This window comes from Lissotriton helveticus, chromosome 4_1, assembly GCF_964261635.1.
Source record: "Lissotriton helveticus chromosome 4_1, aLisHel1.1, whole genome shotgun sequence".
Classification (NCBI taxonomy): Eukaryota; Metazoa; Chordata; class Amphibia; order Caudata; family Salamandridae; genus Lissotriton; species Lissotriton helveticus.
This window is the reverse complement of record NC_136063.1, coordinates 786,142,559-786,155,115: the sequence shown is the minus strand read 5'-3', so window position 1 is coordinate 786,155,115 and position 12,557 is coordinate 786,142,559. Positions and strand designations below refer to the sequence as shown.

Below are 12,557 nucleotides of genomic sequence, written 5' to 3'. Positions count from 1 at the left end.
AAATTTTCGGATAGGGGTGAGTGGTTATATCTGTGTTCTCCTCCTCGTATTTCAGACCTATTTGGGAGATTACCTAATGTTCAATCCTGTGCAGACTAGTCTTTGATGAAAAGTCATTGAGTCCCTCAGTGATTTGTGTTTGGATTATTGACTTGCATGGCAACAAAATGTGTATTTAATAAAAACTAAAAGGCTGGCTGTTCTTCTCTTTTAATATTGCAGTCTTCAGTAATATTTGATATTCGATTACGAGGAGAGTTTGATGGGACCGTCACATATCATCGGCCAGTTCTTCCTGCTCGATCTCTGCAACCATGCCAGATCGCTGTGGCAGGTATGAGTGTCTGATAATTGTATTTTGTAGCCTGTAATCTCTAAACTGTCTTAAATTATTGTAATATTGTTAAAGTATGGAAACTAAAACTAGTGTTGCAGAAAGCAAAAGTAGTTTAGTGCACTGGTGGAAAGTTAATATCCAGTGCTTCAACCAAATACCCTGTCACTCATTATAATGCAACTTATTTCTGTACACCCCTTACTACTGCTGTTTAGCTATTTTATAAGGCTCTAAAGAGCAAGCTATTATATAGTTACTCAAGTGCCCCTTTGGTGATATCTTTAGCGAAGGGGTAATTCTGTGGGTCTGAAGAGATTTCATAGGAAGTATATTGAAACTTTGTAAAACTCTTATACACCCTACACATTTGCACACATCTTAGTCAGTACTAACATAAAAATACCTGAGATCTTAGAAGGGTAGCAATCCCAGCTGGTGTCTACAGAGTAGTAGCAGTAGAAGAGTGCGATTGAAGTGTGTGCTTTTGACTTTGGGGACTGTGCCTTGTGTCCCTAGACCGCAGACCTGAGGATCGGGAACACACTATAGAATACCATTCCATTGTTACAGGAAAATGCTTTGCTTCCCGCATGGGCTATAATAATATTTCAGGTCTGATCTTAGACTATGAACAAGCTGGTGAGTTCTGGTTTTCTTTGGTAAACACCAAATGGACATTTGGTCAATAAGAGCTATTATGACTTATTGTATTGTGGCTAACCCGCATCACTTCCTTGAGGAAGCCTTGGGCTTTTTTTTGGGTGGGTAGTGAAGCAGATCTTTCGAAGCCCTAAGGGGAAAGCACTTGGTAATCCAGTTTGGGGTTCAATTGTATAATCGATCCTGGACACCAGTGGCAAATGCCTTAAGTTGTCACAATGGGAGCCCAAGAACCTGATTGCCCTGGGACCACTTGGTCTAGGTTTCTTGCATATTCCAGTATGCAAATATAACTTGTATAACAAATAGAAAAGGATTATGGGGTGCTTAGTGTTACAGCCACAGCCTCCGAATGTGAGGTGCATATTCAGTGATGGAATACATTGCTTTTATTCATGATGTTAGTATTAAATAGCCTAGTGTAATATGCCAGCACTATAGAAACCACAAGCAGCCTATGTTTTAGAAACTATTCAACAATGTAGGGAGACAATAAATGGACCAAACAGACATGTCAGTAAGCTGTCTAACTGTGACTGCTGTCATCTAGAGTGATGTTGCACTACTGAAAAGAGATAATGAATCCAATGGATAAAAGTTGAGACTGTAATGTGTGTATTTTATTTTAAAAATATATATTACTTGTGCATTTATCTTTCTGTATTTGTACAGGCCCTGCATCTGTAACAAGCCAGTCACCTGTTCCCTGCAAACTATGTATCCTTTAGTCACTTGAATGTTGAATTATTATAGTACATTTTTTGTTTGACACGTTATGAATGAGGTTTAGAACCTTAGCTAGAGTAAATGTAATAAAAAGCTGTGTCAGTTGCACACTAAGCCACATATATCTAGATGAAATAAGAGCTTTCAATGCGCCAAATATCGCCCTTACCCATCAAACCGCCCCCTCCCCAGTACAACAACTTACAGAAGTAGTACGAGTGCACAAACTACTTTTTGGTGTTTCTCCCCTGCCTGTGAACTTCATTTCGTCTAACAGAACTATTCGCGATTAATGCAAGGAACCCCCACAACATCTAGTACAGAAATAAATCGAGACCTCCCTTCTAGTCAACCACAGGTATTCAGGTTAAGGTATGCTTTCTCTCATTGTTTACTTTGTGTGACATGTTTAAAATGTCTGACAATCTCCAGTGCCATTGAGTTATTGCCAGCACCTTTATCGCCTTATCAGACACCACAATTATAAGTTCATGGCCATTAGACAGAGCCATAATTTCAGATCAACGTGTGTCATATTTTTCATTCTAAGATCTCCCATTCCCAGCAACAGAGCCCATGTGGAATCTGGTATCTGTGAACCATCATCAGCAACCATTACGTCTTCTCAAAATATACATACTTCGGGGCACCTTCCCTGATCATGCATCGCAACCCCATAGCCACCACTCTAGCACTCTGCTGGCGTGTTGAAGAGCAAAGCTTTCATTTTCGCTAGTGTGAAATACCAGTCAAATGTTAGGGTACCTCTTTAATTTGAACACAACTTGGACTTCTTTTCCGTGCCTTTTCCAAAAAGAGTTCAGTTTTCTTTCACTGATGACGCAACCTATTGCCCATTCCCAACATTTCTAATGCATTGGCATTTTGGGACTTCCTGTGAACCCTTTAGGATCTTGTGGATCCTCACAATTAGTTAAATAAGGCCTCTTCACATAAATACTGGATAAGCGTATAGTATAAACATGTTATGTTATGTTATGTTATGTTATTAGTTCATTTTTATAGCGCACGGCTACTCAAAAAGAGTGTCCCGGCGCTTTTATTGGAGAAGGCAAAAGACAGCTGCAACATAATAACATAACACCAAATAAAAGACTAAAAGAGCAGTGAGCCAGGAGTTCAAGAGAGAACGGCTACTGAATAAAAAGCCACGTTTTAAGGCCCTTCCTAAAAGCCAGCAAGCTAGTGGCTCCCCGCAGGGCCAGCGGCAAAGAATTCCATAGCTGAGATGCCAGCAATCCAAAAGAGCGCCCGCCAAGGCGCGCTTTCTTTACCCGAGGGACAACCGCAAGGTGCAGGGATTCCGACCTCAAAGACCTGGTCGGATGATAAAAGACCAGTCTCTTTTGGAGGTACTTAGCTCCCTCCTTGTGAAGAGCTTTATAGACCAAGGTCAGAGCCTTAAAGGCGATCCTCTTGCGAATGGGCAACCAATGTAACGTTACCAGCAAGCCCGAGGCACTAGAGCGCCTACTAAGGCCGAAGATTGCCCTGGCCGCGGCGTTCTGCACCACTTGAAGGCGCTGCAGCAAGTACTCTGGAAGGCCCAGGTAGAGAATGTTGGAATAATCCAACCTGGACCCAATCAGAGCCTGAACTGTCAGCGTCCTATGTTCCACGGATAACAAAGGAAGGAACCTCCGCAGCATCCTAAGGATGCCAAAGCACATGCCCGACACCCCCAGGATCTGAGATTTCAGGGTTAACCTGTTATCCAACTTCACCCCTAGATTCTTTGCAACCTGAGAGGAGCAGGATGGAGGGAACATATCCCGTGGCCACCAAGTCTGCCAGTCAGGTTCGGTGTCACACCCAAAGAAAAGTACTTCGGACTTGTCGGAATTGCACTTAAGGCTGTTTAGATGGAACCAATGAAAAACAGCCCCAAGGCAATCCCGAATACTCTCCCCATCAAAGTCGCCTCCTCTCGTACAAGAGAAGAGGAGCTGGGTGTCATCCGCATAGGATACGATCTGGGCACCATGCGACTCCACCAGTGCCGCCAACGGGGTCATAATGATGTTAAAGAGGGTCGGGCTCAAAATAGAGCCCTGAGGGACCCCGACTCCCAAAGGCGGCATCACGGCGGAATCAGGCGGGGCCCAGATCGTTTGCCGGCGGCCGGCAAGAAAGGAAGAAAACCAGTCGAACACCGTCCCCCGTCGAACATGAGATGATAATTTGATTAACATCCTGTGGAATAAAGGTTTCAAGAGAAGGAGGCCAAATCCGTGTTAAAACGACCTATTAATTCCCATGATCAGTTGTCTTTTAATAGAGGCGTATACATAATAGTAAATATGTAACAGTTAGATGTAATATGGTTTAACATTTACATCAAGAAATTCTGGTAACATCATAAACCACGAGGCTGAGTGAATTAATGGAGATCACTGCTCATCGCACTGATATAGATATGGGGCATTGTAGTGTGACAAAATCAAAACTGTATGCCCCCTTAGTGGAAAGTGGAAGGGGTGCCCCGAATTATGAGCTATACTATGTCATGGTCCAGTTTCAGTGGCTGATGCCTTCCCATGGAGGTATTCCTGTGAAGAATGATGTTATTGCAGAATTGACGGACACCGATCTTTTGTGACGGCTCATGAACAGGGATAGGACAAACACTTGCTTTTGGCTCACAATACATTACAACATGGGTCCTTGAGTGGAGGCAGGAATCCATAGCTGGGGGAACCTTTTCGATAACTGGGTGCTGACTTCTGTGGAGGACCTGAGAGAAATGTATGAATTGAGCACCAGCAACATTTTACTGTATTCTCGGTCAGTTATCTTGGATACAGGACACCACCCATAAGGAACCCAATATCTCTCATGGATTGTAGATGGCCATAACACAATGTAATGGACATAAAGCGATCACAGTAGTTTATACAGCACTAATATAGTTGTGGGACGTTTCTGTGTACCATCTTAAACGATAGCAGAAACCCATTTAAAATTGAATTAATTCATGATAAATGGCGAAAATGTTTGGGTAGTGTTAAGACTGCCTCAAAAAAAGCAAGGCTGAAGTACACACTCTGCTTTCACCAGGGTTACTTGACCCAGAGGCACATTGAACACATGTATCAGGCTGCGTCGAATGTGTGCCAGAGATGTGCTGAGCCAGACACTGATTTCTGCCACATGGTTTGGTTTTGCTCAGTGTTGCCAGGTTTTGGCATGCTGTAGTGTGGTATCTGACTGAAGTAACTGGCATACTGATACCCAAGGAGGCGGCACTTTGTTTGCTGGGTCTATCGACTCACACAAAAAACACTGAACACGTGGGGATTTGTGGACTTCGTTCTGGTCTTGGTGAAACGCTTCTTAGCTATGCCTCAGAAGGCCCCTGTGGTGCCACCATTCTGGGACTGGTTGCAAGATCTCAAGAAATTGATATATGCTGAAATTGTTATGCTTTCCAGTGAGAATGGCGAAGATACAAGCAGGGTTCAGTATGATGCATCGAATAATTGGCACACAGCCCCCTTGAAAACAATATCGTATGGAAGGGAATTGGACTTGGTGTTACTACCAGTAAATGTTTTGTTGCTAGGCTTGAACGAATGGAGGAATTGGAGTAATAGTAGCCAGGTATGTTTCTAGACAGACTGGGCAGACAACTGAATGGGGGTGCGGAGTTCCTGTACTCTGGTGGTTTAATTTCCTATTTTCTCTTGGTTTTACGCTTCCTGAGGAAGCTTGGAACTGGTACCCTAAAAAAAAAATCAATAAAATATTTTTCATGATGATTGTTGTGGATCGACTAATTTGTGACATTTAGTTTGAAGAAGTAATGAACCGTTTTTATTGCTTAGGTGTTGCACTGTAATAAGTGTTCCAAGTTTGTATATTGGTTTTATAGATCTAGGTTGCTCTTTTTAGAGGTGGTGGTTGGGTTTGTGTTTTTGTGTTTGAATGGTGATGCATTTTCTCGATAGTTATATGTGATAACTGTACGTCTGCTTGTTGTAGTCAGACTTTCTTTAGGTTTATATTTATCAATGGATCTGTGGTCGTATAGTGTGTTATACTTTTTAAAGGTCATGTGTGGTATGTAATGGTGGTTGTTTCATTTCATGATGGTGCACATGTGGTAGCTAAAATGGTAGGCGTTTTTGTCCATATTGTTTCTTTTATAGAAGTTTATTAAATTTGTGGTCTGTCTTAATAGGGTATGTAGTGATACTTTATATATGATTGTAGTGCTTTTCGCTGGGTAAATGTGGGCTCTAAAGAGCTTATAAAAAAGGTTGTGTCAAGATGTAATAATGCTTTTCTTGTTATTCTTAACTCCTACGGTGCTCATGACGAGCCCAGCTCGTCATGAGTGACAGTGGAGCTGTGCTCATGATGGACTCATCATAACGGCCACACTCCGCCCACGCGCGATTAATTCCCCGCTCAACACGAGCACCGCGGTGCGGTGCTCACCCCCGTCCCCCTGCACCATGGGGGAATTACCCCCGCAGCAAAGGGGTTATTGAAACCACCCCTCACAGTGACATCATAAAAGGCTTCACTAAAATATCAGACCATATTAAAAAAGCGTTATTTGTGAAGTCCAACAAAAAAGCAATGAAAAGAACTGCGTGGTTTGACTCTAAATGTACCAAGGATTACTCGAAACTTAAACGTGTTCTCCACAACCCTATCAGAAATCGAGCGGATAGCAAAGAGGCCAGAAGGGAATATAGGCAGGTGCTAAGAGATCGGAAATCCGCAATAAAAGAAGAAGCTTGTCACGACGTGCTTAGAGCCTTTGAGACTAGAAACATGACTGCTTTTTGGAAAGCTGTCAATGCTCCATTTTTGGTAGGCAATGACACAGCATCTATTGAGATAGCTATCAGTGAGACAATCCAGTAGGCAAATTATGTGGTGACACAGGCACAGCCAACGACTCTCAAATATTGCCAGATATTAAACAAATTGAGATATATATATCGATCTTGTAGAGGTTAACCAGGCTATCATGTCAAGTGTGGGAGGTAAGGCATCCGGGCCTGACGGTATCCCGGTAGACCGTTTTAAATCAAACATCTTGTTATGGGGACCGCTCTTAACCCAAGTAATTAATGCATGCTGCTCAACATGTTTCCTGCCAACATGGTCCGAATCAATCCTGGTGCCTATTTTTAAAAAAGGTGACTGGGAGAACCCAGCATCTTACAGGCCAATCTCCCTGCTGGATTCTACTGTCAAAATTATAGGACGGGTAATATTAACTAGATTACAGGAATGGGCAGAGGACCATTCGATTATCAGCGACGTTCAATATGGTTTTTGCAAAGGTTTGGATAGTGTGGAGCAGGGCCTTAATTTAAATATTATTTTAGGCAAGTACACAAAGGCAAAAAGGGGCAGGCTTCACCTGGCATTTGTTGATTTGACTGCGGCCTTCGACTGTGTAATTCACGAGAAGCTTTGGGAAATGTTAGAGAGATTGGGGGTGGAAAATTCATTTATTTTATTCATAAGGCACCTTTACTCAGAAGCAAAGGCTAGAGTTTGTTATGGAGTGGGGGGGAATGCACAAAATCATTTAGGATGATACGAGGCGTAAGACAGGCGTGTGTCCTGGCACCCTTTTCTCTTTACTCTTTGTATAAAGGAACTAGGAGCAGTGTTAGCGAAGGAGTGCCAGGACCTGCCGTTAGTTGATAAACGTCCCCTACCCGCACTCCTGTTACGCGGAAGATGCGGTCCTTATGGCCCGCACTCCGCGGGGCCTTCAACGGGTAGTTAATAGTTTTGATACTTTTATGGCTGATTTGGGTCTTACTGTCAATACTTCCAAAACATTTATTATGAATTTTGGGGTTGGCAGCAATTAGAGTAGGCATGCTATATAGATGCCAGAAGGTTTGAAAGTGTAAATACCTTTGCTTATTTAGGGATAGTATTTGATCTCACAAACACCTGGACAGAGGCAATAAAAGCCAGAAGATTTCTATTTTTAAAGGCCTTGGCTGCCCTATCTAACTTTAGTAGAAAGTTGGGTAGACGTTCCTCAGGAGAACTGCTCCAAATCTATAAAGCTAAGTGTACAGCAATTCCAGCTATGGTGTTGGAATTTGGGGCCATGCTGCGGTCAATTCCCTACAGATAGAAGAGAACACTTTCATCAGATCTCTGCTGGCTGTCCCTTACAGTACCTCCACGTATATTTGCCACACAGAGCTGGGGTTGCCTTACTTAATGGATATCATAAAGATCCAGCCAGTTTTACTCTGGCCAAGGATCTGGACCACTGAGGGGCAACTTCTCAAAAGCCGAATTCTGAATGACAGTAGGGGGGCTAGATGAGGCAATGCAAATTACCTGGTTAAAGTATGTAACAACTTTTACTCATAACCTTGGCCATACAGAGTACTATAACGATCCGAAAACTATGAGGGCGGTCAATAGAAAAGATCCTAAAAACAGCTGCCTGCGCTGGATCGCTGAAAAGAGAATTAGCACTGTAATGATAAAAACAACTGTACAGACCCATCATCTTATGTTAACTACTTTTTATAAGCAACTATACATAAGGATTGTCACAGGTGATTGACAGGTTTTTGTTAACCCGTTTTAGACTAGGCTTAATACACAGAACGAGTTTCCCTAAATTAAACGACTTGTCAAGACCAATGTGTAAATACCCGTGTGATGATGTATCTTCTCAATCGACATTGCAATTATTCTTCCTCTGTAAATTTTATTCCATTCACAGAAGGAGATGTATAGTTCCAATTTTAAGATAATTTGGTTGTAGGCATTGCCGCCTCACTCTCCTGGTCCTCCAGCGCTTAGAGAATTAATTTATTATTGCTTCCGTTACTGTATTTTTAAAATGTATTATTAAATGTAGAAAAACAATTATTATAGTATGTCTCGATTTTGATAAACCAAAAAGGGAATGGTTTTTAATCAATATTAATTATTGACATTGTATATCTTATATATTTTTAGGAATTAAAAATTTTACTGTATATTGTGTGCTTTTATTAATGTCTTATTTAAGAATTTGAATACAGTTTTATTGATTGATTGAAGAGAGTGAAGTTACTTTAGGAGTGGTTGCAGTATTATTGAATGGTATATCCATAGAAAATTAAGTGGATTAATAACGTTGCAATGAGTGTTTTATTGGGTGTAACAGTATTTTAGGCAAGATACTTAATGAATATTAATCTGTTTCAAAATAATTTTAAATAGAAAAGAAAATAATTTTAAAAGGAAATGAGCAGACTGTGGGTACCAAAGGATGATTTCATCAGCTTTCTCATTTACCATCTTTTGAGTGATATCGTATGTGAGGTCATAACCAGTGCATGACTGGAGTGTGGATAATGGATAGTTTTCTGAACCATAACTGACATATCTCCTTAGTTTTCAGATTTTTCAATCATAATTTCACTTTAATTCTGTTTTAAAATTAATTTCTGTGATCTTATTAAACCTAGGTTAATTTGTTTCAACCAAAGCTAACTACAACGTTACTTTTTTAAAAGAGTTCACAACACTGTGCTGCCATGTAGATCCAGGTTAAACCTCTTTGCAAGGTCCACAGCCTTCACCTGAGTGCAGTGGGTTAACTGCCTGGACCTGAGCTTATGTTCAATTATGGGCTACCAACAGACTCCGGTGCACGGCCATTGTTCGGGGGTTGGCCAAAGGGCCTGGGCTTCAGTCGGGCTGTGTCTTTTTCTTTTAAAATTATTTAAAAAATATTTTAAGGGTTTGTGTACCCTGCTGTTGGAATTATGAACCCTTGCTGATTCTGAATCCATGTTGGCCCTTGTGCAAGGTCTGTGGATCTGGTCCTGAGTTGTGGACGGTATGGGATGGCTAACAAGAGTCCCAAAACTCATCCATGGGTTTGCGAAGCCAACTGGTGCTGTGAAACCTGTCGCAGAATAGGTGATTTGTTTAAATTTTGCCTTAAAAGGAACGGGGAGGGCTTTTTAGACCCCACCATGTAAGCGAAGGGATCAGATGATGCTACAACTGCCCCTGATAGCGCTTTCCAATTTTTTCAGGATTCTGGGACAAGGTCTCGAGTCCTGTAACAATTAATGCAACATTTATATCAAGTTGTGGCCTGCGAATCAAAGAACTTCAGGTCCATGGCTCTGACTTTGGGTTCGCAGGATGACTAGTGAAAAGTCTCCCTTGTCCATTGAGATGTATTAATTTTTTAAGTTTGGATGAGCAGATGGTATGCGAACATGGATTTGCCATCCACCATGGATTAACATTCCAGATATCACTATCTTTTTTACGCTTTCAAGCTCTCCCCCCACCTTCCCCCAACACACAAATAAAATGAATGCTAACTTTTCAAACTACTTAATGAACTCGGAATAAACCAAGCAAAGGCACCTCTTGAATAAAGTTCTACTTTCATGGCAAGTTTAATCTAATTCTGTTCACCTGTTTTTCTGCATTGGAGATCAAATAATCCTAAGCAGTTGATATGGGAAATGTTGAATTATTTTTATTTTTTGCACGCCTACTCTTTTTTTTTTTTTACTTTTTGGCCTCTGCTTGGTGAAACTGCAAAAAACCTACATGTTTATGGCAACGGTTCATGCAGGTTTGAATGACGGTGCCAAAGATCATAAGAAATCAAAAAAGGCCTTGAAACTCTGACCTAACCATAACTATAAAGCTGCTATTGCTGCCTGTGTAATAGGTGGACCGTTTTATACAAATATGCACACAATATTAAACAGTCCACCTTTTTCCTTTGTTGTTGCAAGTTGTAATAGACATTGTGTTGTAAATCCGTGGCAGTTAAAGTTCCTATATCATTTAGTGGCTACACAGCTAACCTTATAAGTGTTTGTTAAAGTTAGATGACTTAAAGCATAACATTTAGCTTTTCCTAATTTTAGGCTCTAAAAGGACTTAGGAAAAGTCATAACACAAGTCATTGGGACTTTTCACCTGATTAAGATTTTTCAATTTTGTAGAAGCAGGTATCACCACTGGGAAAATATAATGTATACGTTACCTACGGAGTTACTGTGTTACACAATCTGTTCTATTGGTTGATACGTGTTCAGCTTTCTGTACAGTCTTGTATGCATATTTTCTTTGACGTTCTTTCTGCATGGGCTTGCATGAAGTTGATTCATGCAATAACAGTGGAGTAATTTGGCAAAAAATATTATCTGAGAGGATATAAATACTCTAACGTTGGAGAGTACAATTCGTGTTTTTTTTATTTTTATTTTTCAAGAGGATATTTTCCTTAACTTAAACTGCAGATTCTTCATCGTGGATTGTCTTTCAGCCAGATATTATCATCAGTGCCAGTGAAGGTAAGTTATTGAGAAGCAGAAAACCTTCCATTGAAGAAATGCAATTATTTAATTTTTCTGATTAGGCCCTCTTCAGCAGCTTTTTCCGAAGAGGGGTCCATCTGATGTTAGCTTATGTTTTGCCAAATCCGGTACTTTATTCTCCTGCCTAATTAACTGGACATTGTATAACTCATTTTCTCCAGGATTCAAATAATTGAACTGCAGTAATGAATCTTTGTATGTTTAAATTGTATAGATGAAAAATAAATCCAGTGCACTGTGTGCTCAAAGTTCAGTTGGGCTGCCTCATATCAACAAGTGTGGTTGAACATTTTGCATGAATACTGTACCATACTATTGCTTTTTAATGGCATTTTTTTATTTTTGTTACGCACACACCAGTATGCCTTCTTGGCATAGGGACCAAGACTCTGGAATGACCTCCCTTTTTACCCAAGACTACTTCCATCAGTGATTAAATTCAGTATTAGGATTAAACGCCCACCTCTTAATTTCATATATTTCCTTGCCCTCCTTACCCAATGGTTGTGCTGTTTTTCCTCCAGGGTTTGTGTTCTTGGTTCTTATTGGAAATTCTGGCATGTTTCTTTGCCTTCACGTGTTGGCTATGTATTCTGCTATGTGTATAGTGCCTCATTGCCCTCTTGGGGAGTAAGGGGGCTGGGGGGTGGGTTTCACCCTTTAAAAATACCTGTAATCATTTTCTTTTTTTAAATACTTAACCCAGCCTGACTCCTTGTGAAGCGGTCGCTCCACCCTTCCTCCCGACCTCGTAGCGCTGGATTGGTATCGTAGCGCTACTTCTCCCCACTGCCACACTTTAATTGAATTGTTTCTGCACACGACCTGTGCTTACATTGTGTTTACTATTTAAATTGTGCCTGTGTGCGTGACGCTGCTTCTCCCCACCGCCACACTTTAATTGAATTGTTTCTGCACACGACCTGTGCTTACATTGTGTTTACCATTTAAATTGTGCCTGTGTGCGTGACGCTGCTTCTCCCCACTGCCATACCTTTAATCCAGTTGATTTGGAACCCGGTCTGAGGCATAGCGCTCCGCATTGCTTGGTTTGGTGATTTGATTTATATAGCGCCTGTGTGCTCCACCGCTAGATCACATTACCCGCATTGCCGCCCTGAGCACATTTGCTGCGTGATTGCGCCCATAGCGTCCTGTTGTCCTTTTTGTTGTTGTTTGCCCACCATTTTGTTGTGCCTGCAGCCCGTCCCTCCCCCTACGCTCCCGCCTCCCAGCTCCCCCTCCCACGCTCCGCCCCCTCCACCTCTCTACTTATGACAGATGCATCAACGCGCAGCGTCCACGCGCTGCGGCCGCGCCGAAGGTGCGCCAAAGGTAAGCCCGTCTACGCCCGTCCGCGCCAAGACCGCGCCCCGCGCCAGACCCCCTGGCCCCCGTACCACCCACCCCACCCACACTACATACGACGCCTCCACCCTCTTAGCCCTAAACACCGGCCGCCTCCCCAA

General features: G+C 41.8%; 1 protein-coding gene across 1 annotated transcript in view; it reads left to right on the top strand.

The window, feature by feature from the left end:
- RMC1 (regulator of MON1-CCZ1) overlaps positions 1 to 12,557 on the top strand; it is a 266,564-nt gene that overhangs the window by 121,241 nt on the left and 132,766 nt on the right. Inside the window, exons 10-12 of the mRNA XM_078687420.1 lie at positions 223 to 334; positions 1,670 to 1,714; positions 11,011 to 11,064. Of these exons, the coding sequence (XP_078543546.1) occupies positions 223 to 334; positions 1,670 to 1,714; positions 11,011 to 11,064 (211 nt within the window). The remainder of the gene's footprint in view (positions 1 to 222; positions 335 to 1,669; positions 1,715 to 11,010; positions 11,065 to 12,557) is intronic.